This window comes from Lissotriton helveticus, chromosome 12, assembly GCF_964261635.1.
Source record: "Lissotriton helveticus chromosome 12, aLisHel1.1, whole genome shotgun sequence".
Classification (NCBI taxonomy): domain Eukaryota; kingdom Metazoa; phylum Chordata; class Amphibia; order Caudata; family Salamandridae; genus Lissotriton; species Lissotriton helveticus.
The window spans coordinates 14559933-14586498 of NC_136073.1; the positions used below are offsets into that span (position 1 = coordinate 14559933).

Consider the following 26566-nt stretch of genomic DNA (forward strand, 5'->3'; position numbering starts at 1 on the left):
GGTTCATCCAGTCCCGGATGAAGGTCAAAGTCGACTGAAAGTTAGAAACAGAAGAAGGGGAAGTAGACAGATCGAAGATGAGCTGGAGGTCATCCGCGTAGTTATACACGGTGACCTCCAGCTGCTGAAGAGCAAAGATAAGAGGAGAAATGTAAAGATTAAACAATAAGGGGGAAAGAGAGGATCCCTGAGGGACACCACAAGTGACAGGGATGGGAGTGGACGTGAAGTCACCCGACCGAACCGCCTGGGTGCGGTCCCTCAGGAATGAGGACAGCCAGAGCAGGGCTGAGCCCTCGATTCCCGCCGCCCTGACACGGGACAACAAGATGGTATGGTCAACCGTGTCAAAGGCGGCGGAGAGATCGAGAAGCACCAGCGCCTGGTGTTTGTTGTTGTCCAAGCCCATCCTGAGGGTGTCCAGTACTGATACCACGACTGATTCGGTCGAGTGTCTGGGACGGAAGCCGGCCTGGCGGGAAGCCAACCCACCGTTGGCCTCTACGTGGGCGCTGAGGACCGCGGTGGCATGGCGTTCCAGCACCTTGCTCAGGTAGGGCAGCAGGGAGATGGGGCGGTAGTTGGCTGAGATGGTAGGGTCAGAGCCGGGCTTTTTCAGAATGGGCACTATAAAGGCTGTTTTGAGTGCCGGGGTCACTACTCCCTGAGCAAGTGAGTTGTTGAGAAAGGTGATGGGGGCTTCAGGGCAAGAGGAGTAAATGTGTTGCAAGATACGAGCAGGACAAGTGTCTGCCGGGGAGCCCGACTTGACTTTGGGGAGTATCTCGCGGAATGAAGCCTCAGTGAGGGGAAGAATAGAGGTGAGGCGATTGAGAACGTTGGGGGAAGAGGGGTTCACAAAAGTAGGTGAAGGGGGGGGAATGTTAGCCTTGATGGTAATGATTTTGTCTGTAAAATAGGTGTTGAGCTGATCGCAAAATGATTGAGATGGAAGGATTTGCGAAGAAGCTCTGTCAGAATAAGCCAAGTTGTTAACTATGCTGAAAATTTCTCTGGATTTATTTTCCGCTGCCTCTATTTTTGAGGAAAAATAGGTGGTTTTAGCAGAGAGAATAGCAGTTTTGTAAGCAGCAAGTGCTTTGAGATAGAGGGTTTTTGCTGCGGAGGAATAGTTTCTTCTCCACTGTCTCTCCGCCTGTCGGGCCGATAGTTTTAACTCTTTTAGGTGGTCGTTAAACCATCTGTTGGAGTCCTTTTGTCGTCGGATGGAAATACGACGTAAGGGGGCCACGGTGTTACAGCCTGGTGTCAGCCAGGTGTTCATGGCAGTGGCCTGAGCATGGGAGGAGAGACCGGAGAGAGACGGGGTAGAATTGCGGAGCAGGGAGGACAGAGAGGAAAGATCCACTCTGTTCCAGTTCCGCGCCCAGGTGTTTTTGGCATGTGGAACTTTGGGTACAGAGTGGTGAGAGATAGAAAAGGAAATAAGGGCGTGGTCAGACCAACAGCAGGGGGATACCATCACCGGGGATAATTGAAGGTTGAGGGACCAAACCTGGTCCAACCGGTGACCGTGGGAATGGGTGGGGGTCGTAATATGCGGGACAAAGTTCAATGAGGAGAGAGATTCAGTGAACTCCTTGGAGGCGGTGCACTCAAAGGGGTCCGAGGGCCAATAATTGAAGTCGCCTAACACCAAGACCGAGGCGTAATTGACCACCAAGTTGGCCAACAGGTCTTGGAATGCCGGCAGGAATAGAGGAGAAGACTGGGGGGGCCGATACATAAGGAGACAAGTGATGGGGGGAGAGAAGGATAGGGAACGGGCCACGAGGAATTCAGTGGGAGCAATGGGAGAATAGGAGAGAAGTTGAAACTGTAATTCTGAACGGGCGATAAGCGCCACGCCGCCGCCGGACCTGCCCGCCGGACGGTCGGCGCGCAGGGCAACGTAGGCAGGGGGGAGAGTAGCCAGGAGAACAGGAAGGGAGGAGTCGCAGAACCAGGTTTCGGTTAGTAGCAACAGATCCGGCTTCTCTGTGTCAAGCAGGGTAAACAACTCATGATGGTGCTTGACCGCTGACCTTGTATTGAGTAGAAGAACAGATAGCGGTGGAGGCGAGGAGGGAGGGACAGGCAGGGGCGGGTTCTGCGGTGGAGGGATCGCTGGAACGGACCGTGGCCTAGGGGTGGGGGAATGGGCAAGACCTAAGGAGGCAATGTGCCTTAGTATAGTTTCTGGGAGAGGCCAATCTCCTTGAAGGGTGGTGAGCTGCTTAGATGAATACAGGGTATTTTGGGCAGGGGGTCGTGTCCCGGGCCCCGTCCGGCCGCGGACGGGCGCAGACGGGCTTGCCTTAGGCGCGCCTTCGGCGCGCAAACGGCGCGCCCGCTGCGCACGTCCGCTGCGCTCCCTGGGATAACACATTTAAAAAGGGGGTTTGAGGGCGGGAAGGGGGCGTGGCCGCAAAGTGGGCGTGGCCGAGCGTGGAACAGGCCGAGGGGAGGGGGTCACTTGGCTGTGTTCACACAATGGAGACTGCATCTTTCAGAACACGTGCTCCAGGTGAGTGCTGAGGCCGCCTTTCATCCTGCGGAACTCCGCCTTTCAACCTGCCGAATACCTGCTCCAGGTGAGGCTGCCTTTTTCGTCCTGTGGAGCACGTGCTCCCGGTAAGGCTGACTTTCAACCTGTGGAACACCTGCTCCAGGTGAGTGCAGAGACTGCCTTTCATCCTGTGGAACACCTGCTCCAGGTTAGCAGAGAGGCAGCCTTTCATCCTGCAGAATACCTGCTCCAGGTGAGTGCAGAGACTGCCTTTCATCCTGTGGAACACCTGCTCCAGGTGAGTAGCGAGGCTACCTTTCATCCTGTGGAACACCTGCTCCAAGTGAGTGCTAAGGTGACCTTTCATCCTGTGGACTGCGTGCTACAGGTGAATGCAGAGACTGCCTTTCATCCTGTGGAACACCTGCTCCAGGTTAGCAGAGAGGCTGCCTTTCATCCTCCAGAATCCCTGCCCCAGGTGAGTGCAGAGACTGCCTTTCATCCTGTGGAACACCTGCTCCAGGTGACTAGTGAGGCTACCTATCATCCTCCAGAAAACCTGCTCCAGGTGAGTGCTAAGGCGACCTTTCATCCTGTGGACTGTGTGCTACAAGTGAGTGCAGAGGGTACCTTTCACAAGGCACTACTTGTGTTGTGCTCAAGGGTGTACACAAACACGGGAGAATAGGTGTGTGTTGGACAGGCCACATGAAGGGCCGCTCTCCCCCGGCCCAACCAGGCCCGAACCAGCCACGCAAGTACCACACACCACCATTGCACGTCCACCGTCCCCGCAGGGACCCCTACACTCGAACCTGTTGACCGCGTAGGCCGACCCACTACCGGCCTGCGCGCCCATCCTGGGCGCCATCTTGGACACTCCACCACGAGGCCGCCTGGCCCCCGATCGACCTCAACCCTGGGCCTGGCCAGGCCTCAGACATTCCGGCACCAACATCCACCCAGGAGGTGAGCGGGCTACTTGGTCAGTCAATGGGAGCAAGAGGTGTCGATGGCTCTCCCCCGCCAAGTACCGCTCGCCCATCGCCTCCCCGGGCGCTGGCTCCACCCCCCTGCTGGGTGTCTGAACCCCCTCATCCCGGACCTCCCGACCTCCAAGTGCGAGGGTCCGGACATCAAAGCACACCAGCCCTATAACTGGGGCAGCTCCAGAGCCGGACGGGAGTTGTATCTTGGAGTCGAGAGACGCAAAGAAGAACTCATCCTTGACGGACTACTGGCGCTGCCGTAGCTCTGTCTTGTGCACCCTCGTCTTGCCTGCTGGCGCTGCCGCGGCTTTGGGAACCACCCTATCCTTCATCGTCGTCGGGACCTGCTGGCGTGGCCGCGGACCGTTTGTAACCACCACCTTCATCGGGACCTGCTGGCCCTGCCGCGGACCGTCGTCTTCCTTCATCCATCTCGGGACCTGCTGGCTCCGCCGCGGCCCGTTCATCTACACCACCGAGCTCGAGGATTGAGAGCTATTTCCATCTCTTTGGTAACAAGACTGTCCCGCTACCCTTTTCCCAAACAGAGACCAGAATAGAGGGGACCCCTGAGTCCAGACCTCCTTGTACCATTCTACCGTACTTGAAGAATTGCCTATAAAGTATCGTTGAACTTTATCATTGTGTGGTGTCCGTCTGTGGGGGGGGAGTTACTTGTCTGTACGATTCACTGGAGACGGCTCTCCCCGGAGACCTCTCCCCTTATCCTCGGCCGACCCTCCCGGTCCGTCTAACATTGGTGGCCAGCGACGGGATCCGAATCACCGCATAAACCGTACAGAGAGTAGCTCACCCCACGGCGAATCACGATGTCAACTAAAGACAGCGGATCAACGGAGAAATTCCAGATGGAGAAATTGGACGAGTACAGCCATCGTGAACTTAAACAGTTCTGTATCGAATTAGGTATCGCTACCACCGGACTAAATACCAAAGATGACTTTAAGCAGGCCCTGGAATCTTGGGCAGAAACCGGGGCTGCCGGAACCCCCGATCAAGACATCGCAGCACAAACCCCCATGGCCCCTGAAGAACGAAGAACGGGTCTCTCGCCAGACGAGATCCAGGAACGAGAAAGAACCCGACTACACGAGCTGGAAATGGCCCGGCTCAAAATGGACGTTGAACTAAAGTTGGCCGAACAGAAAATCAACTTAGAGCACCTGCGTCTCCGAGAAGAAAGAGAGGAGAAACAGAGACAAAGGGAGCTCGAGGAAAAGAAACTGGCATATGAACATGAGCGGAAATTAGCTGAAATCGACCTACGCAAACAGAATAAAGAAGCAGGGGTGCCCGAGCAACCCCACACTCCAGGGGCAACAGAGAAGAAGGTACACATCCCCAAGGATGTCGTTCGAGAATACTTCCGAGAGGACGACATCCAGCAATGGTTTAAGGCCTATGAAATCGCTATGACTGCACACCGAATCGATAGAAGCGATTGGGGGGCCGGTCTGTGGGGGAGATTCCTCAATGAGGGCCGCGACGCCCTGCTGCAACTCCCGGACCACCAGATGACCTCCTATGACCATATGAAAGCTGCACTCCTCACCCGCTATGGCCTCACACCCGAGATGTACCGTCAGAGGTTCCGAGACTGCACCCGCATCCCAGGTACAACTTGGGTGGACTATGTCAATTACTTTAGCCGAGCCTTCGAGGGCTGGATCAAAGGAAGCAAGGTCACAACCTACGAACAACTGTTCAATCTTATGGTATGGGAGCATCTGTCGAACAATTGCTTCATTGAACTTCGCCAGCACCTCCTCGACAGCAAGTTAACGGATCCCCGGCAGCTCGCAGCCGAAGCAGACCGGTGGGAGATCACCAGAGTGAGTCGAAATGGGTCCTCCGAACAGAACCGGAACAACAATGGTCAGCACCGTCCCCGAGGAGGTGGAGGCCAAGGACGCGGAAGAAGCAACGCTCCGGTCACCCCCACTACCAGCCCCACCCCCCCGGCCAACCGGGGCAGCACCCCAGCGCGACCGGGACATCGAGCCAATGTTACCTGCCATCGATGCCAACGAGTCGGACACTATGCAAACGACCCAAACTGCCCCCAGTACCAGAGCCCAAGACCCCGCCAAGTAGCCGCTGCTGCTCTGGGGGAGGAACAGATCTCAGAGGAACAAGAAGAATATGAACAGGAACACCAAGAATGGGAGCCAGCCGCCATGGCTCTCGCCTGCCTAGGGGGGAGAGACATGGTCCCGCGGGTCCCCCTACCCGCTAATACCCAGAAGTACAGCCAATGGGTGGGCATCAATGGACGCCGGGCTGAAGCCCTTCGTGACACTGGGGCCAGTGTAACAGCCGTCCGCTGTCACCTGGTGACCCCCGAACAATACTTACCAAACATTCTCTGCCCTGTACGTTCAGCCGATAACTCAGAAAGTCTGTGTCGGATGGCCTGCGTCCCCTTCGAATGGGGAGGGGTCTCCGGCATGTTGAAGGTGACGGTCCGAGATGATGCCCCCGTAGACTGCCTCCTGGGTAATGACCTGGAAAGCTCTCCATGGGCAGCAGTCGAACGAAAAGAGCACCTGGGGATGCTGGGCGTCCCGGACTGGGCGTGCGTCACCACCCGGTCCATGACCGCCCGTGCCAACACCCGCCCAGAGGAACTCGAATGGCCGGCGCCACCGCCTCCGGTCGCCCCCGCCGAAACCACCGACCGTGACGTCCCCCCCGAACCAGCTCAACCTCCAGACCTCGCTAACCTCGACCAGTGGCCTCAAGAGGGGGGGCCCACGCAAGAACAATTTCGCCAAGAACAAAAGACCTGTCCCTCCCTCGAGGGACTCCGCCAGCAAGCGCTAGCCCAAAGCGCAGGGGATACCTCCGGAACTCACTGGGTCTACTGGGACAATGATCTGCTGTACAGTGAGCAAAGAATCGCGGAGCTGGGGGCCAGCCGAGTCCTAGTGGTACCCCTCCGTTTTAGAGACTTTCTGCTAAACCTGGCCCACGATGTCCCCCTGGCAGGACACTTGGGTCAAGACAAAACCTATAGCCGCCTGGTGACCCACTTCTTCTGGCCCAAAATGAGGGACAATGTACACCAGCATTGCCGATCTTGCCCCACGTGCCAAGCCAGTGGGAAGAGCGGCCGCAAACTGAAAGCCCCCCTGCAACCTTTTCCCGTGGTCACCACCCCGTTCGAGAGGGTCGGAATCGATATCGTAGGGCCCCTGGACCCGCGCACAAAACAAGGCCATCGATTCATCCTGGTGCTAGTGGACCACGCCACCCGCTACCCGGAGGCTGTTCCCCTGCGGACTGTGACAGCCCCGGTAGTCGGCCGGGCTCTGATGGGGATCTTCTCCCGGGTGGGCTTCCCCCGGGAGGTCGTCAGTGACAGAGGCACGAACTTTATTTCGAAATATATGAAATCTCTCTGGCAACAGTGCGGGGTTACCTACCGGTTCACGACCCCCTATCACCCTCAAGGAAACGGCCTCGTTGAGCGGTTCAACCGCACGCTCAAAGGGATGATCGGGGGGTTAGAAGAGCCCCTCCGTCGCCAGTGGGATGTGCTGCTGCCGTGCCTCCTCTTCGCATATCGAGAGGTTCCCCAGAAGTCCCTGGGCTTCAGCCCATTTGAACTGCTATATGGACACCCCGTGCGCGGGCCGCTCAGCCTAGTTAAGGAAGGCTGGGAGATGCCCCCTCTAAAGAACCCACCAGATGTTTTCCGCTACCTCAGTATCTTCGACCTGACGGCGGGCTACTGGCAAATCGGCCTCACACCCCGGGCACAAGAACGTTCTGCCTTTTCCACTCCCGATGGCCATTACCATTTCACAGTCATGCCCTTCGGCATGAAGAATGCCCCAGCAACATTCCAACGGCTCGTCAATCAGGTCCTGGCGGGGCTCGAAGGATTCAGCGCCGCCTACCTAGACGACATCGCTGTATACAGCAACCAGTGGTCCGAGCACCTCCACCACCTCCGAGCAGTGCTGCACGCCCTTCAGCAAGCTGGCCTCACGATCAAGGCCAGCAAATGTCAAATTGGGCAAGGGTCTGTAACCTACCTCGGGCACCAGGTGGGAAGCGGCCTGGTGGCCCCTCTGCAGCTAAAAATTGCCGCCATCCAGTCCTGGCAGCCCCCCATTACCCAGACCGAGGTACGAGCCTTCCTGGGCCTCACGGGCTATTACCGAAGGTTCGTGAAAGACTATGGTACTATCGTGAGGCCCCTCACAGAGCTCACGTCAAAAAATCAGCCCCAGAAAGTCAACTGGACCCCAGAGTGTCAAGCTGCATTTGAACAATTGAAAGCCGCCATGTGCTCCGCCCCTGTGCTCCAGGCCCCCGACTACAGCCGGGAGTTCATCGTCCAGACGGATGCCTCCGACCATGGCATTGGGGCAGTCCTGTCTCAAGTGAACACCGAAGGCCGTGATCAGCCGGTGGCCTTCATCAGCCGGCGACTCCTACCACGGGAACAACGCTGGAGCACCATAGAGAGGGAGGCCTTCGCGGTGGTATGGGCCCTCAAGAAGCTCCGGCCCTACCTTTTTGGCACACCCTTTCGGGTACAGACCGACCACCGACCCCTGCAGTGGCTGATGCAGATGCGGGGGGAAAACCCGAAGTTACTACGCTGGTCCATCTCCCTACAAGGGATGGACTTCACAGTTGAACATCGGCCTGGGCCAGATCACGCCAACGCAGATGGCCTGTCCCGGTTCTTCCGCCTCGACGAGAAGAGTCCCCAAGAGAATGGGTAACTCTCCCCGCCTTCAGCTGGGGGGGACGCATGTTGGACAGGCCACATGAAGGGTCGCTCTCCCCCGGCCCAACCAGGCCCGAACCAGCCACGCAAGTACCACACACCACCATTGCACGTCCACCGTCCCCGCAGGGACCCCTACACTCGAACCTGTTGACCGCGTAGGCCGACCCACTACCGGCCTGCGCGCCCATCCTGGGCGCCATCTTGGACACTCCACCACGAGGCCGCCTGGCCCCCGATCGACCTCAACCCTGGGCCTGGCCAGGCCTCAGACATTCCGGCACCAACATCCACCCAGGAGGTGAGCGGGCTACTTGGTCAGTCAATGGGAGCAAGAGGTGTCGATGGCTCTCCCCCGCCAAGTACCGCTCGCCCATCGCCTCCCCGGGCGCTGGCTCCACCCCCCTGCTGGGTGTCTGAACCCCCTCATCCCGGACCTCCCGACCTCCAAGTGCGAGGGTCCGGACATCAAAGCACACCAGCCCTATAACTGGGGCAGCTCCAGAGCCGGACGGGAGTTGTATCTTGGAGTCGAGAGACGCAAAGAAGAACTCATCCTTGACGGACTACTGGCGCTGCCGTAGCTCTGTCTTGTGCACCCTCGTCTTGCCTGCTGGCGCTGCCGCGGCTTTGGGAACCACCCTATCCTTCATCGTCGTCGGGACCTGCTGGCGTGGCCGCGGACCGTTTGTAACCACCACCTTCATCGGGACCTGCTGGCCCTGCCGCGGACCGTCGTCTTCCTTCATCCATCTCGGGACCTGCTGGCTCCGCCGCGGCCCGTTCATCTACACCACCGAGCTCGAGGATTGAGAGCTATTTCCATCTCTTTGGTAACAAGACTGTCCCGCTACCCTTTTCCCAAACAGAGACCAGAATAGAGGGGACCCCTGAGTCCAGACCTCCTTGTACCATTCTACCGTACTTGAAGAATTGCCTATAAAGTATCGTTGAACTTTATCATTGTGTGGTGTCCGTCTGTGGGGGGGGAGTTACTTGTCTGTACGATTCACTGGAGACGGCTCTCCCCGGAGACCTCTCCCCTTATCCTCGGCCGACCCTCCCGGTCCGTCTAACAGTGTGTGAAACACCAGCTGTGACTATTGCAGAGACCTCTGAGTACTTTCAGGGTTATTGTGTGGAGACTGGTGTCCTCTATGGGTATTCCAGGGATTGGTGATTTATTGTGGCTATCACATGGATTGGTCGCCGGTGGGTTATTGTGGCTATCACATGGATTGGTCGCCAATGGGTTATTGTGGCTATCACATGGATTGGTCGCCGATGGGTTATTGTGGCTATCACATGGATTGGTCGCCGGTGGGTTATTGTGGGTATCACACAGATTGGTCGCCGATGGGTTATTGTGGTTATCACATGGATTGGTCGCCGGTGGGTTACTGTGGCAGGGATGGGTGGATAGCCGCAAGGCCACAGTTGTAAGCATTGAGTTAGTGCATCCCCCGGATCTTTCGGTGTTAGATTTGCTCATTTGCTTCACTGCGCCTTTTATGGGATGAATTGGCCACAAGTGAGTGAATTGTGCCACAAGCCAGTGCTTAATTTGAGCCGGTGCTTTCCAATGCTTGGCCCTTGCACTTAATTGTCGATACCGGCACTTATGACACGTGCCATATAGTGGCGCTGTTTGTCTAATTTAGAGATGAGCAGACCAGCAATTGTTTATTCATTCAGTATGTGTTAAATCAACTAATACCTGCCGCCCAAGCTATTTTTGTAGCTTTGGGGGCCTAGAATAGACTGAATTGTCCCACTTGTTAAAGTGTGCTGGTTAGTAGTTGTGTTGGCAATGTTATTGGCAGCATGGCAGGGGCAATGTGTGGTGCAAGCCACAGAGGTTTCTGACTGGAGCCCTGGCTCTTAATTTTTTTTACAAATTAAGCGCGGTCACTAGAGGTGGGCGGAATTTGCGTAGTCGCGCTACGCAAATCTCCACAAACCGGTAAAAAATCTCCGCGAACACGCGGAATTGCTTGTTCTGCCCATTCGGGATGTTTTTTTAATGTTCGCGAACGTTGTTTGAGTGCTCGGGGGGGGGGGGGAAATATCTCATGAACACGCATTTTAAAAGAACAAACAAGCAAAGAATTCCGCAAAGCAGCTGATCGCAGAATTTTTGGCAATTCCGTGTTCTCAGCGGAACGCAAAACTACCCAAATTCCGCAAGCGGAACGGAATTTACCACCCAGGCGAAGCTGTCACAAGAACATCTGAAGTCCCCTTTTCATTTTGAAATCCGCACTGGGTTGACTTCAGAATTCCTCCCAGAATGCACTGCCACAGTTTCTGCCCAGTGTTTTCATTTCCCAGAGCATTGGCTGCAGAAGAGCAAGGGTTGTGGGGCTACGTACGGCCTGTTGTGGTTGTGTTGAGGTCCTCGCGGCCTGAAGCCGCCTCTTTGTTGGTTTGTCCTGGATGTGGTACAAGCACAATACATCCACACACCAACAGCCTCCTGGCCCTCATCCCGTCAAAATACTCCAGTTTGGAGGGAGTTTGTTTTTCTGGCAGCTGGTGGCGGGCGGTGAGCGTAGCGGGCCCTGGTGGTCCTGACGGGAGCTGGGGGCCTGGTGGGTTGTGTGAGAGGAGAGGTTTGGTGGTCTGTATGTGTGGAGGGATCTGTGGCTGCAGGTGAGGATCTGGGGCATGGGGGGGCTGTGGGAGAGGAAAGATCTGGGGAGCTGTGTAAGGGGAGGTATGTGTGTGAGGAGGGGTCTGTGTGCGAGGAAAGGTCGGGGAAGGCTGTGTGAGGAGGGGTCTGTGTGTGAGGAGGGGTCTGTGTGTGAGGAGGGGTCTGTGTGAGGAGGGGTCTGTGTGTGAGGAGGGGTCTGTGTGTGAGGAGGGGTCTGTGTGAGGAGGGGTCTGTGTGTGAGGAGGGGTCTGTGTGTGAGGAGGGGTCTGTGTGTGAGGAGGGGTCTGTGTGAGGAGGGGTCTGTGTGAGGAGGGGTCTGTGTGTGAGGAGGGGTCTGTGTGTGAGGAGGGGTCTGTGTGTGAGGAGGGGTCTGTGTGTGAGGAGGGGTCTGAGGTCTGTGTGAGGAGAGGTCTGTGCGCGAGGAGAGGTCTGTGCGCGAGGAGAGGTCTGTGCGCGAGGAGAGGTCTGTGCGCGAGGAGAGGCTGTGCGTGAGGAGGGGGTCTGTGCGCGAGGAGGGGTCTGTGCGCGAGGAGGGGTCTGTGCGCGAGGAGGGGTCTGTGCGCGAGGAGGGGTCTGTGTGTGAGGAGGGGTCTGTGTGTGAGGAGGGGTCTGTGTGTGAGGAGGGGTCTGTGTGTGAGGAGGGGTCTGAGGTCTGTGTGAGGAGAGGTCGAAGGTCTGTGTGAGGAGGGGTCTGAGGTCTGTGTGTGAGGAGAGGTCTGTGTGTGAGGAGAGGTCTGTGTGTGAGGAGAGGTCTGTGTGTGAGGAGGGGTCTGTGTGTGAGAGGAGGGGTCTGTGTGTGAGGAGAGGTCTGTGTGTGAGGAGGGGTCTGAGGTCTGTGTGAGGAGAGGTCTGAGGTCTGTGTGAGGAGAGGTCTGTGTGTGAGGAGGGGTCTGTGTGTGAGGAGGGGTCTGTGCGCGAGGAGGGGTCTGTGCGCGAGGAGAGGTCTGTGCGCGAGGAGAGGTCTGTGCGCGAGGAGAGGTCTGTGCGCGAGGAGAGGTCTGTGCGCGAGGAGAGGTCTGTGCGCGAGGAGAGGTCTGTGCGCGAGGAGAGGTCTGTGCGCGAGGAGAGGTCTGTGCGCGAGGAGAGGTCTGTGCGCGAGGAGAGGTCTGTGCGCGAGGAGAGGTCTGTGCGCGAGGAGAGGTCTGTGCGCGAGGAGGGGTCTGTGCGCGAGGAGGGGTCTGTGCGCGAGGAGAGGTCTGTGCGCGAGGAGGGGTCTGTGCGCGAGGAGAGGTCTGTGCGCGAGGAGAGGTCTGTGCGCGAGGAGAGGTCTGTGCGCGAGGAGAGGTCTGTGCGCGAGGAGAGGTCTGTGCGCGAGGAGAGGTCTGTGCGCGAGGAGAGGTCTGTGCGCGAGGAGGGGTCTGTGCGCGAGGAGGGGTCTGTGCGCGAGGAGAGGTCTGTGCGCGAGGAGGGGTCTGTGCGCGAGGAGAGGTCTGTGTGTGAGGAGAGGTCTGTGTGTGAGGAGAGGTCTGTGTGAGGATAGTCTTGGGGTGCTGTGTTGGGGGCTGGCACTGGCGGGGCCCACTCCTGGTTGAGACAGCGCATGCTCTGTTCCTGGCATTGGGATTCGTTCCCATCGTGACGCGCGCGCATCAACAAATATGTCATTTCCCTTGGAAGCCATCTTGGGCACACATGTGGAGCTTGTAAAATGTTATGTATCTGGGCTGAGCGGCCAGAGGCGCTCCGGGCCAGGGCTGGGTCTGCCCTCCGGGGGTCTAGCTTCACTGGTGCCAAGCGGGCCCCTTGGCCTCAGAAGGTGCCCAGAAAGAGCCAGCGCGCCTGATTGGCCGGTGCATCAAAAGGCCTGTGGGGCCGGGGCAGAGTCCTTCAGAAGACCCGCCCTCAGGACATTTTCCATTTAGATATTTATTTTAGCTCGACTCTTCCAGTGGAAATAAATTAGGCCTGGGCGGTAAATTCAGTTCCGCTCGTGGAATTTGCGGAATTTGGCTTATTTAGAGTTCAGTGGAGAACGCAAAATTGCCCAAAATTCTGGGTCCTTCGACTTAGCGAAATTTTTTCCTTGTTCGCGTTCTCAAATGCGTGTCCGCGAGATATTTCTACCCGAGCACGCAAACAGCGATTGCTAACAGTAAAAAAGCATTGCGAACAAGCAATTCCACGTGTTCACGGAATTTCTGCGTGTTCGTGGAGATTTTTTACCGTTTCGCGGAGATTTGCGTAACGCGATTACACAAATTCCGCCCACCCCTAAAATAAATGAGACCAAACTGCTTAAAGGACAGGCCCAAAAAGTTTTTAGAAGTTCGAGACAGAGTTGTGTAGTGGGACCACTCTACAACTACACAACTCTGTCTCGAACTTCTAAAAACCTTTTTGGGCGCACCATGTTCACCCCCTTCTATCCAGTGATGGTAGAGTCCTTTCTGGGGAAGGGGGCGAATGGAATGCCCGAATAGGACTGAACTAACTGCCAAGGTGGGAGGGAGAGCTATTTCTAGCAATTATAAATTCATGTATTCGCCTATAAAAGAAATGATGCGCCAGCTCCAAAAAAATGGAGTCAAAGCGGGCAATATTTGTGGCACAGGAGAGGCGGCGCCTATTTAAAACAGTGTGCCACGCAGGACAAGCGCCCATACAAAACTGCCGACCAAGAGAAATAACACACATTTTAAAAAAGCTGTCTGTGCATAATGTCCATCACTGTTCCCGTGCCAGGCCAAACTTTCTCTGCTCCTAATAATACGATGGTAAATATGCCAGCCTGCCAGCGGGGCCCGTCAGGTGTGCCAGGGTACTTCTGGAGTCTCTGTCCGGCCATGAGTGATCCTTGATGCTCAGACAGGCGTGAACTCCCTGCACGAGACCGTCGCGGGCAGTGCTTAATTTGTACACATTAAGTCCCGGGGCCCAAGTTTTTTAATGTGGGCCCGCAGCAGCCGGACCGATGCACATGGCCCTTTAAGCTTCCGGTTTTAGCCTGGCTTTAAATATGTTTTAAATGTGAATTAAATAGTTAAATGCTCAACTAATTAACTTTGCCTAAAAATAAACACACAGCGCCACCAAGAGGTAGATTCACATAAATATGTGTATATGTTTTCAAATAAGTGCGGGTGCCGAGCACCGGAAAATACCTGCACAAATTAAGCACGGGCTGCAAGAGCTGTTTTTCATGCAGCTAGGAATGGGGTAAGTTATTGATTTTTCATGGTCAGCCCAGAGACGTCGAAGTTGTCTGTTCAAGTACAGTTGCAACTGTGATAGCGTCTCATAGTTCTAGTGTGAAAAACATTCATTGCTTGATAGTTTATACATAACCCCAGCAGGCAAATCACCACTCATGTACCTCTGACCACATTGTGGGGAATCTGTAGCTTGCCAGTTTACTGCCTGCCAAAAAAGACTTTGTAGAGTGTGCAAATCACCACTGTTGTGTGCCGCTAACTGCATAGTTTGTGGTGTATGTAAATGACCACTGTCATACGTGCCACATACCACATAGGTTTTGTGGTATGTCCAGGGCTTTAAGTGGAATGAAAAAACTAGGGGGGGGTCTTTCAAAGGGGTGTGGCTTAAAAACACGCAAGCTAAAAATCTGTGCTTAGCATAGTGTGCCGCCCGACTTGTATTTTGCTGTTTCTGTCATTGTATCCAGATCTATGATACAACAAGTAACCTCATACCTACAACAAGTCAGGACTATTTGCTTTGTCAATGGTTGTTAGTTGCATAAGATAAATAAGCAGCAACTATGGCTTGTATATAATATTGAAAAAGCTTCCACTTAAAGCCCTGGTGACACCACGACAATGTTGCTGCTCCTGAGTTTCAAAAGAGAAGAGAAATCCAGAGAGAAAATGACTCTCATTAAAGGATTTCCCTTCCCCTACAACGCTCACCTGCCATGACGTCATGCCCTAACTTCTCCACTAGTGAGAAGTGAGTAGTGTGAGCAGCATAGTATTTTTTTCCATAGTATAACCTGGATGCATAGTATTTTTTTCCATAGTATAAACTGGATGCATAGTATTGTTTTCCATAGTATAACAACCTGGATGCATAGTATTTTTTCCATAGTATAACCTGGATGCATAGTATTTTTTCCATAGTATAACCTGGATGCATAGTATTTTTTCCATAGTAGAACCTGGATGCAATGTGTATCCTCACAGTAGAACCTGCTCCACAGATTAGCGTTGTGCCATTCAAAGCACAGGGCTGGTTTCTGATGTCTCCTCCCCTGGGTTGGTTCCTCATATATCCTTACCTTTAATTGGTTCCTGATGTCTCCTTCATTTGGGTTGGTTCCTAATGTGTCCTTGCCTTTGATTGGCTCTTGATGTCTTCTTCCCTTGGGATGGCTCTTGATGTCTCCTTTCCCTGGGTTGGTTCCTCATATCTTCTTCACTTGTGTTGGTTCCTGATGTGTCCTTGCCTTTGATTGGTTCTTGATGTCTCCTTCCCTTGTGTTGGTTCCTGATGTGTCCTTGCCTTTGATTGGTTCTTGATGTCTCCTTTCCTTGTGTTGGTTCCTGATGTGTCCTTGCCTTTGATTGGTTCTTGATGTCTCCTTCCCTTGTGTTGGTTCCTGATGTGTCCTTGCCTTTGGCTGGTTTTTATTTGCTCCTTACCTTTGGTTTCTTTTCAATGTGTCCTTGCTTTAGGTTGGTTCCCGATATCTCCTTCCCCTCTGGTCTTTCCACCATTCGTTCCTTTCTTTCCCATGTCTCTCCCTCTGCCGCTCATACATGTGTCAGACTCCAGCTCCAACCTCTGAGGATCTTTCTGCTGTGGGACCTCTCCAAGCCATGTCTGACCTGTGCCAAGGATGGGTTTGGTTGGTTTCTCACCTTGCTCTTCTTTTACTTTCAGCGTCTCTGCCTTTCATCATCCTGTCCTTGGTGAACTCTCCATACAAGCGAGGATTCTACTGCAGCGACAGCAGTATCCGGTACCCGTACCGCGATGACACCATCACGCACGCCCTGATGGCCGGGGTCACCATCCCCAGTGTGGTCATCATTGTAAGTATCGTACTATGACACTGTTGTGTACTTATGGTCCAAGGCCATCTTCTTATGTCTTTTACAGGATCGACTGACACGTTACTGATACACGTTACTGATACACGTTTGTCGGTGCAGCTCTTCGTATTTTTTCCTGCCTCCTAATAATGGATCCGTCTGCACTAACCCATGGTTTGCATCCAAGTCAGTGGCGTGGCACCGCCTCTCACTTCCACCAATGAAAGATGAAGCAGAGGCAATTATCTGCTCCTGTAGTCCTACCTCTCTTCCAGTTGCCTCCTCAGACCCAGAGCTAGTTGCTAAGGTGACAGGTGTCATTCGCTGCAAGCTTCAGACAGACTAGGACGTCTTTTCCTGATTCTCTCAATCCTTGGCGATCGCTACGGCGGCACCCAACCCTATTTCACCGGCTGGGTGTCTGCAAAGAACAGACGATCCTGAGGGGTGTTGGCTGACACCTCCACGAGTAGGACACAAGGAAGCAAATCAATACACTTCCTTGCCACTTGGCTGTCATATCCCTTCCTGTCCTGATGAAGACCCGCCTTTAGATGCTTATGAATCTGCACTACATCTTAGGGTCGAAACGTTGACGTTGTTAGTTCAACTTATCCACGCAATCCCACAACTAGAATAAGGAATACTATATCCTGCTGTGGTCTATGTATCGAATGTTGGACATCTGTTTAAAAATTCGTCCATCTGTGTAAATATGTGTTATATATGTTATTTTTGTACAGTACCATGTCACTTAACACGATCAGTCACTAATTGCTCCACAGTCCACGTGCTCTATTGTGTTGGACAGCCTTATATATATTCTTGATTTATACAAAGAGTAAAAAGGAATTCATTCTCTGAACTCAGTTCATCGTTATGTGTTTGTGTGTTCCCTGCATTTGATGATTAATTACATATTCATCACACGTTTTAAGTACATTAGAAACTAAGTATACGTGACTCCCGACAGAACCACTGTTTTTGTTTTGCAAGGAGACCGGTATGACCGTGTAGAGGGGAAGGCCAGAGGCTTGGGGAGTCTGTCTTCTCCATGTGCTGGTTTGGAAACTGTGGGAAGCTGAAGGTTCTCTTCATGCTGAGTCCACATATGGTGTGACCTTGTCCACTTACGCTTGAGTTTAGAACAGTTTGTCTTTCCACGCTATGTTTCAACTCACACCGGCTTCGGCTTCTCTCCTCATACTGCAGAGCGAGGCAGGTATTCCTCATTCGTGTCTTTTATGAGCAACAATCACTCACAGAAGATTAACTAGCAGTTTAGTGAGAGAAAATATTCAGCCAATGGGGATAAAGCCTCCAACGCTGCAGAATTTGATTGGGTGAGAGCTTAAGTAACAGTGCCTGCATCCGGTGGTCCAGCCCTGGCACTAGGGACTGCCAGATTTGGTTCCCACCCTGTCCTAAGGGCTGTCCTGGGTTTCAGAGGTCCCCCAGCTCGTCACCGTCCATGCTGCCTTTAATAAAGTTCCTACAATTGTCGCCCAGAATGCACTGCATGACGCCACTCATCAATGCCAGAACATGTTGTGTGCATTTTGCATCCTCATTGTTTGTTCAGCTTCAAGTGCACAAACTGATGTCATCAGTGTGACTGAGCATTCTTTTTCTGGGTTGGAGAGTGGGCTGTAACATATATATATTTTTTTTTTACGGAGTTCTGTATAGCGCGAACTTGACCCGGTATCGGGTATCGGCGCGCTTTACATAGCATCAGATGCGTTACATGAGGACTCATTCATTTTTGTTAGGCACGGGGAGATTAAGTCATTTGCCCAGAATCACAGGATGTTGTGCGTCATTGCAGAGACTCGAACCCAGTTCCCCAGATTCGAGGTCGACCGCCTTAGCCTTTAGGCCAACTCCTCTCAATACAAGCAAACATATTGTTTGTTTTCAAACTGAATGTCCTATCAGCAGCCCCTAGCAATGCTATCAAAAGTATTATATAGCACTACTGCATGTTTGCATCACACAATGTCCTTGCGTGGGGTCTAGATTACGGTGTGGTTTTCCCAAGACATTGTATTACAGGCGCTGCTGTAGCCTAAAGGGATGTATCATGGCAGCTGATCAGCTGTAACTTGCTTTGTTGCTGGATAATGCTTCGTTTTAGCATAAAGAAAACCTGATGCAGATCAGCTAAGTTACCCTGCCTAAGCCAGAAATGCCGAAACATGTTGGTGATTATTGAACCTTATTTCAGAAACAAGTAATGCGACTTAGTGCCAAAAGGCTGAAGGCAAACTTTACCCTTCCCTCAAATACAATCTGCATAACTATGCTCTGCGTCCTGTTTACACTCAACAAGGTGTGGTGTGGTGTGCTTGTGTGTGCCACTCTTGTGCGTCTCCAGGCGCGACATGTGATACTTAAGTTCTCAGCTGTTATTTTCTCCTTCAAACCCTTACCTTTGTTGTTGTATGATACATATATGTTGGCTTTTGCAGATAACCACTGGAGAGGCCTACCTGGTGTACGCCAAGCGACTGCAATCCAAGTCTGAGTTCAATACTTACCTTGCCGCCGTGTACAAGGTGGTGGGGACCTTCCTTTTTGGGGCCTCGGTCAGCCAGTCCCTCACCGACTTGGCCAAGTACATGATCGGCCGACCACGGCCCAACTTCCTGGCTGTTTGTAACCCCGACTGGTCAAAGGTGAACTGCACCGGGTACGTGCTCGAGGACGTCTGCCGAGGAAGCGTAGCCAATGTCACTGAATCCAGGTAAGTGCCTTCACGCGGACCGCACCGCATTGGCATAAGGTATCCGTGAAAAGAAATTGTGACTATTGACAAGTCCTGCATGTAAGCATGAATGTTCTAGTATTTGCGTGTTTACGGACTCCTTACAGTGGAGAATTGTGGCTCAATGGTTAGAGCGGCAGACCCTGATGCAGAGGTCTGGCCTGGACCAGGGTTCAATTCCCGCCTCTGCGGGTCTTGGGCTCAATTTCCTCGGACCTGATAATTCTCGCCTCGGTGCCTATTCCAATCATGGAGTCCCACTCTGCAACTCTGGGCAATAGCTTGCTTAATCTCCACAACGGCCCCAACAGCGCTGGGATGCCTGGCTTCACCTTGGGGGTGCCCAGGAGTGGACACCTCACAGGGAAAGGCCAGGAAGGGTTCCTCAGCGGTATTCGTACAAGCGCCGAGATGCCTCCGGGTAATCGTGCGCTATACAAGTACCACTACATTACACCCACTATATGGCTTTCAGGTGTGGCGTAAAGAGTAAGTTCTTAACCTTTTAGGAAACATTGCCTTGTGTACCTGTGGGGTGAAGAAACATTCCCTATCTCCACTGAAAGATGTTACTCACACAGAACGTCCTCAAATCCACCTCTGGAGTTTGGGGTCATAAAACCCTTTTTGAGCAAAGATAGAGCAGTTGCCCACACATAGCTTTTAGATGCAAGACCGCGACATTAACAAGCGGAGAACGCAGAATGCAAATATAAAGTTTGAAAATAAAGTGCTGAGACAGAAACATAATTCCCAAAACATATGATGCAGAAAATGTAGTGAGAATCCAGTAGGCTTGGGGAAAACTGTTTAAGGCATGTAGGCGCTACAATAGATTAGGTATCAGGGAGTCTGGATGCGTTATACAATTTTGGCTTGCATCACTTGGAGTGATCTTGGGCACCTGACTATTGGCTACTGGGTAAAGGTAGCTTCGTAGAGTTTCCTAGGATGCGCCAGGGGTCTGAGAGGGAGACAATATGGTTCCTTCGCCCCTTAAGGAGTTGGATGCCTTTCATGGGAGCTGCGCGGTGTCTCACGCTTTACCAAAGATGGTCAAGTCCAGTAAGGAGTAGCCAAGATTCATGTGCACACGCTGAAGTGATCGTATGAGCACGCTCCGCTTCACTTGCATTCCAGCAGGGTTTGTGGGCATGGCCATGCTTCGCTACCACCCAAGGGTGAGGGCAGCGAGTTTCCTCTATTGAGGGAGGGTACTATCGCCATTAGCTGGCACCCAGGGGTCTCTGGGGCAAGTGTACTCTTGGAGAGGTAGGGTGACTCTCCAGGCTTGTGCTTGTCCCGCGATTCTAGTTAGGTGATCCCTTCGTTACCATACCTGGTACATAGTTTGTAAAGAAAAGGAGGTACCCCCAACTATTGTTTCAAATCTAATAAGAATAATATAAAGAAATAACAAAAAATAAATAATAAAAAATCTCAAATGAAAAAGTAACCACCTTGTGTTGAAAACTTTTATTAAAAGTAGAAATGTTGTGATCTGTAGAAGTTAGTAGGTCGTGAGGGAAGTTTGCGCTGTTACCCCCAACTATTAGTCCTACATCGGGGCAATTAGATCAATTGTGAAAATATACTTAGGAGTAAAGAATTTAAAATACTGGACCTAGACAAACAACATGATATATTGGAACGAATAACGATGTAAATATAGCAATATGCTACTCAGAAAACAGTCCTTTTTACTTAACAAATTTATTTACTTCATATCAAAAATCATTTTCCATTTAAATACATATTTTCAGATTTCAACAGAATTTACAATTCAGATCTTATCTTCTAAGCTCATTAAGACAAAAAAACATTTTATAATATCAAAACAATAATAAATTCTATCATGGCAAAGATTTCTTGTAATTCCTACGCGCGTTTCGGCTAAAAGCCTTCATCAGGAAGCCATGAGTAAGGTTTACGAAGAGACCTTATGGTGGATATAGGGTATGCTCTCAGTATATTAATTCTCGGAAGGAGGCTAACTTTATGTGCACTACATCCGTGTTGATGATCAACACTAAATGGATTGTTAGAAGCTACATCAGCAGGGCCACAAAGATATGGATCAAAATTGATATCCTTAAATCTGCTCGATAGAACTCTAGTCTATATCGTGAAACTGCATGGAACGGACGGCTTCAAACAAAAAGGTCCAATTGCGCTAGGGTACGATGAGTAAGAGACCCATATCCTAGGTCTTGAAAGGTGAATAGTTTATGCCAGCGCTCTACAGATATATACCTTGTGTGGTGTCCTTTCATTTGGTATTCAAGGGATTATATGTAACGTGAACCTGGTACATACACACATACGGACATACGTAAGAAAGGCTTCTGGCCGGTAGGTGCCAGTGGCCGCTCCACGGAGCCTGCCTGGACTCTTCCAATGTGTTGCTGGAGGGTGGTTGCTGCAGGGCGGGGCTACCTATGTTGACACCGCTTCTAATTGCCGATTGGTTCTTTGCAGGCTGTCGTTCTACTCCGGACACTCTTCCTTTGGGATGTACTGCATGCTGTTTCTGGCTGTGAGTATCCACCCGCCCTTCCTGCCTCTTTATTTTGCAGACTGGAAAGCACCCAGTTATTTATTTTCCAAGTGTATGTGGGTCATGCTTCAGTTACCTCTTGGAGGGTTCACGCGTGACGTGGTTGGATGCATCTCAGTCAGTTTTTCAGTAGCACCCTCATGGGTCCATTCGTAGCACCCCAGGGGTCCCCAGTTGGGTGGACGTGAAGGTACAAGGGGTGCAGCTCATAGGCGGAGCGATGGATTCTGCACCCCAGAGAAGCAGGACCGATTGGAGACGATGAAGGAAGCCCCAGCTCACTACTATGGTCATGGTTTCTGCAACACGTATGGTGGGGGATGACGCAAGGGTATCGATGGTTCCTGCACCGTAGTGGGGGCGCGGGGAGCAAGTGGGTTAAACACAAGTGTCCCGAGGATCTGAGTAGCTTCCTACCGCGGTGGCTCCTTATCGTACCCGTTGGTTGGACACCAGGACACAAGGTGTCCGAGTTCATTACTGCAAAGATTTAACTTTTTACACTTTATTAGGGTAAGAGCTGGGGCGCGGGCAGGAAAGAGAAGTATCCAGGGGCTCTCCAATACTTGTATTTGTCGGCCGCTACTGTCTGTTGGTGTCCATTTGCTCCAAGGCATCGGCCAAGAGAGGGTTGTTTGGTAATTTGCATAGAACATTTAAAGTTTGCTCGGCTGGATGAATGGGGTCCTTTGTGTGTTGGACTCCGGTTTGCCTCCCTCACGAGCAGCAATGTTAATCCTCTACATCGACTTGCCCACCCGTGGCATGATTATGTATTAATTATACGTTTGTCTTATCCCTTGCCACAGCTCTACGTCCAGGCCCGGTTAGCTGGGAAGTGGGCCCGGCTGCTGCGTCCCACCATCCAGTTCTTCCTTGTGTCATTTGCCGTCTACGTGGGATACACGCGAGTGTCGGACTACAAGCACCACTGGAGCGACGTGCTGGTTGGGCTGGCCCAAGGCGCCCTCGTGGCAGTGATAATTGTAAGTAGTGAGCCGCTCCGATCTCAGTATGCCTTCAGTCCCTCTCATTCTCCACCAGCAGTGCGGCCAGTGCTTAATTTGAGCCGTTAGATTCTGGTGCTCCGTACCAGCACTTAATTGTCAACACCAACACTTATGACAGTCTGCCACATGGTGGCACTATCTGTCTAATTTAGAGACGAGCCCAATAGCAGTTGTTTATTAATTTAATATATATTAAAAATGACTAATACCTGCCACCCAAGCCATTCTTATAGCTTTATGGGCCAGGAATATTCTGAAATGTCACATTTGTAAGAGTGTGAATGTTGGTGGTTGTGTTGCTGCAGTCATTTGCAGACAGAGCTAGGAGGGGCAATGTGTGACAGACGCTGCAGCGGCCTCCTGATAAGCACCCTGGCTTTTATTGTTTCACAAATTAAGGACTGGCATCCAGGAGTGGTTTTAAGCTCCATTGCAGCAGCCCCCCCTCTGAAAGCGTGTCCCCTTGTCCCTTCGCTAAATCCCATTTCTTTTTTCCCACCAGGTCCGGTACGTCTCCGACTTCTTCAAGGTGAGACCATGTCGTCTCGAGTGCGAGGGGGATGCGATGGAGAGCAAGCCTAGTCTGCAGCTGAGCGACACGGACAACAACCACTTCGCCTACAGGGGGGCTCCCTGATTCCAACCCGCCTCCTCTTGCTAGCCAAGCGTAGACGGCTGCCGTGCTGCCACTCACCCGGCAGAGTGGACATTGACCATTGACTGAATTGTTTGTACAGTTGTCTTGTGAATATCTGGCGCAAAAAGTGCTACCGTACGGAACCTGCTGTCTCCTTCGGGGTCCTGACTTGGAGGAGCTTTGACAGCAGTGTACATAGGATGCTAACATGGAAGATTGTGCTAATGGTGCATCCCAACCAATGGTACCACCCTCGGGGCCCTTCGGAGTCAGGAGAAGTACCCATGGACATGTCTTCACCCGGCAGGGCCTGCGCTGTACCCCACTTTGTTGCGAGCTGTGTACTTTGCGCTTTCTGACCCAACTTCCTCCACAAGCACCTTATTTTATCGACCATTGTGTGTTCTCGGAGTGAAAGTTCACACATGGCTTCTCCACTTCTTGGGTCTCTGTGTAATCTGGAAATGCCAGTTCTCCAGGTACTGCGCCTGTTGCACGACTGGATGTGGCGTTGCATACAATGGCTATTTACCGACACGCCTGTTTGTGCTGTGATGCATCACTCGCGGCAGCACGTGACTGAATTTGTTTTCCATGCCTCCACCCTCCCTAGAAGTTGCTGCCTCAATGCTGGCAACCTTGAAATGGCTGTGCCTTCCACCCCACAACCCTTCTCTTCAGAACTCCAATCTTGCTCCCAGAACACTGCGCTAAAAAGCCTTTCTAAGCCACAAATGCGACTGTCGTCCAGGTGGGTCTTGAGCTCATGGTGTGGTGCGTAGTGCTGGGTGTGCACGTTGGGGTCAAGAGGCAGGAAGCATGGACAGTTGACCAATAGTGGTAGATTTTGGGTTTTATGACCGAGGCCATCATGCTGTGCTCCTGCCTGACCTCTGAGGCTGTCGCTCACCTAGGTGGGAAATTCTGACACGAGACGGCCATCATCCCACGGTGGCCTCAGTGACTGGGTTGTTTATCTCACTTTCACCCTCTTCAGCAAGACTCTATACTAGGACATGGTCTCTGCATTTTGTTCAATTTAGTGACACCCCAACTCAGCCAGGAGAACGATATACAACTACAAATGTGACTTTTCTCCAGAAAACATCTTTTCCATTTTGTGACAAAAGCCTTCTGTGATGGGCAGGTGCAGCTTCGTAATTCATCGTATCGTGCCGCCTCCAGGAGCAAACATCCGAATGCAACTTCGAGAACCTCCTCATTGACCATTGGGTGTTTTCTTTGGTTCCTAGAACCTCATGTCAATGTTGTTGGAGTGTTTGAATCTTATTTTCCCTCCCTCTGTGCCAAGAAAGTTGTGTTTCCCTCTTCCACCAAAATGTTGTTCAGTTCCTGGACTATCAGAAAATCACAGGTCTTGAGACTATCGGCTGCCTTCTAACTTCCCATTAAAAAAAACACAGTGTGAGGTGGATTCTGTATTAACCAAAGGTGAAATAGCTCAATTTTAGTTCTACTCAAGTCACAGAAAATAGATTCAAGGAGGGATTGAGATAGTTGTGATTTGAATTTAATGTAATTGATTTCAAATTTAGTAAATACAGAGGTGGGGGTGCGAGGAAGGGACTCTCGCAGATGATTCTAAATAGGAATTTTCATCCCGGAAGAATGGATCTTGAGAAGGCGGGTCACAGCCTTTCACCTGGAAGCATTCCAGATCTCCCTAACTCTCCTTTCGACAAATCTGATGAGTAGCTAGAGTTTTTCGCTGCTGTGGAAAAGATGGGTTGTGTGTGGGTGCTGGATGGGGGAGGGATTTTTTTTTTTAAGGAGTTCTGTGTAATACCTGTTTCCACTGTCCCAGAGGTTTTCAGCTTCCCCTCTACTCCTACGCTTGGCCCCTAGAATTCCAACCCTTAATGAATTATAGGAGTCGAATCCGGCCTCTCCGCTTTCAACACTTCCTTTGACGCTCCTTATTGGGTTAGATTTCTCTTGGGTTATCCCTGACGACGGGTGTGGCTGTGCCATCCCTTATGGCGTTTAGCAGCTGGATCCTAAATACCCACAACATTTGCCAAAAGCTGTAGAATTTCCATGGCCTTCATGAAATGGCCAGAACGACTCTACCGTACAAGGCAGAGACTGGTGCGCATTCGGTGAGGATGGTAAACAACATTGAGGGACATTAGAATCCTGAATTTCCAAAGTCTGCAGTATTCTTCCAAGCCATTTGGTGTGGATCAGGAAGGTAAAACCAGTGCTGTGTCGACACGCACCAATTCTTAGCATTGGTACCCAACATTTACAAAACTATAAGGTACGGAAAACGCACACGATAAACACCGGTGCTGTGCTGGCAACCACCACAACTATAGCACTCCAAGATGGTACAGAAACATCCACCAGTGACCAAACTCTCCGATACCAATCATAGCCCAGTATTGGCTTCAGAGAAAGACTGGTGTTGTGTGGGCACATTTCATTGGTAGCCACTATGTTGATTTGCCCAGGATCAAAAATAGTTCAAAACCTTTAAATTCTAGAGGGTGATTCAACTTCTTTTGTTTGAACACAAGTCTACTGCTTGATGGTCAACACAGAAACTTGAGATATTAGACTTTGAAAGAGCTGTGCTTGCTCCTGTGATTGCCTAGTTTGGGGGGACCATGCTCCTTGGATGGCTGGTTTTGAGGGGGTCATGTTCTGATGAATATGTGGTTTTGGAGGGATTTGTTCTGTGGTGCATTGGGTATAGAGCAGAAAGTTCCTTCGATGAAGTGGGGGGCGGTAACGTGTTCCAGGGAGAGTTAATGCTCGGAAGCCGCATGCTTCAAACATCGAGAGGTTGTAATGGCCATTCTGAGCTCTCCCCAAAAGTGGGCCAGGATCTGGGGTTCTAGAGCTGAGGTGAGGGGAGAGAAGAGAGTAGGGAGAATGGGACTGGATGTAACCACTTGTGCTAGAATCAGAAAGACGTTGATCGCCAAATTATAAAATGTTGATATTTGTAATAATTCTGTTGCTTTTTTTTTGGATACAGACATATTAAAAGAATTATTTCTAAGTTGGAATATTCCACTTTTCATGTATGGTTTCATTGTTGTCATTGGTTTCTGTGTATTTTTTGCTGCAGTACGGTGATCTACAGGTAATGTTCTACTTTAATGTTTTTCACATGAGCAATATACATGCTTGGCAGGCAAGATCTTGCGAGCTGCTCCCCCAAGAACACTTAACAACCCCCCTCCTATTCTCCCTTAATGGAACCTCCCTTGAGCTCCACTAAGTCTCACGAGCTGTGGTAATTCCTGCTAAAACCTCTCTGAGCAAACACAAGGAGATGATAGACAGAGCGATGAAACTTTTCAGACACTCACCCCCAGTCACAGATCTGGGTTGAATCCATCATCGTTCTTTAGATCATTTCACCACCCCAGTTCGTACCCCGCTATATGCAAATCGGTCTTGACCCTGTGCTTAATGGGAACAGTCCAGTCCAAACTGTCTGGCCAGGTCCTCCCTATTTATTTATTTATTTAGAAGCTTTTAAAGCGCGACAGCTACCCCCAACGGGGGTGTCCCGGCGCTGAAAACATGTGAGGTCAGAGAGGGTCAGCCAGAAAAGTTCCGCAAGGCTAGATCAGAGAAAAGAGCCAGGTCTTGAGTTTCCTTCGGAACAAAGGCTCTGATGTCAGGAATCTAAGTTCCAGTGGAAGTAAATTCC

General features: G+C 51.7%; 1 protein-coding gene across 2 annotated transcripts in view; it reads left to right on the forward strand.

Annotated features, from left to right (window-relative positions):
• PLPP2 (phospholipid phosphatase 2) overlaps positions 1-25920 on the forward strand; it is a 65781-nt gene extending 39861 nt beyond the window's left edge. Inside the window, exons 2-6 of one of the 2 annotated variants that reach the window (XM_078669536.1) lie at positions 15756-15907; positions 18379-18653; positions 21153-21210; positions 22041-22217; positions 22744-25920. In XM_078669536.1, coding sequence (XP_078525662.1) covers positions 15756-15907; positions 18379-18653; positions 21153-21210; positions 22041-22217; positions 22744-22878 — 797 coding nt within the window. In that variant the 3' untranslated portion in view covers positions 22879-25920. Of the gene's footprint in view, positions 1-15691; positions 15908-18378; positions 18654-21152; positions 21211-22040; positions 22218-22743 lie in introns of those variants that run through there. The other variant, XM_078669535.1, reaches the window with a different exon arrangement.
• Positions 25921-26566: the final 646 nt, after the last annotated feature.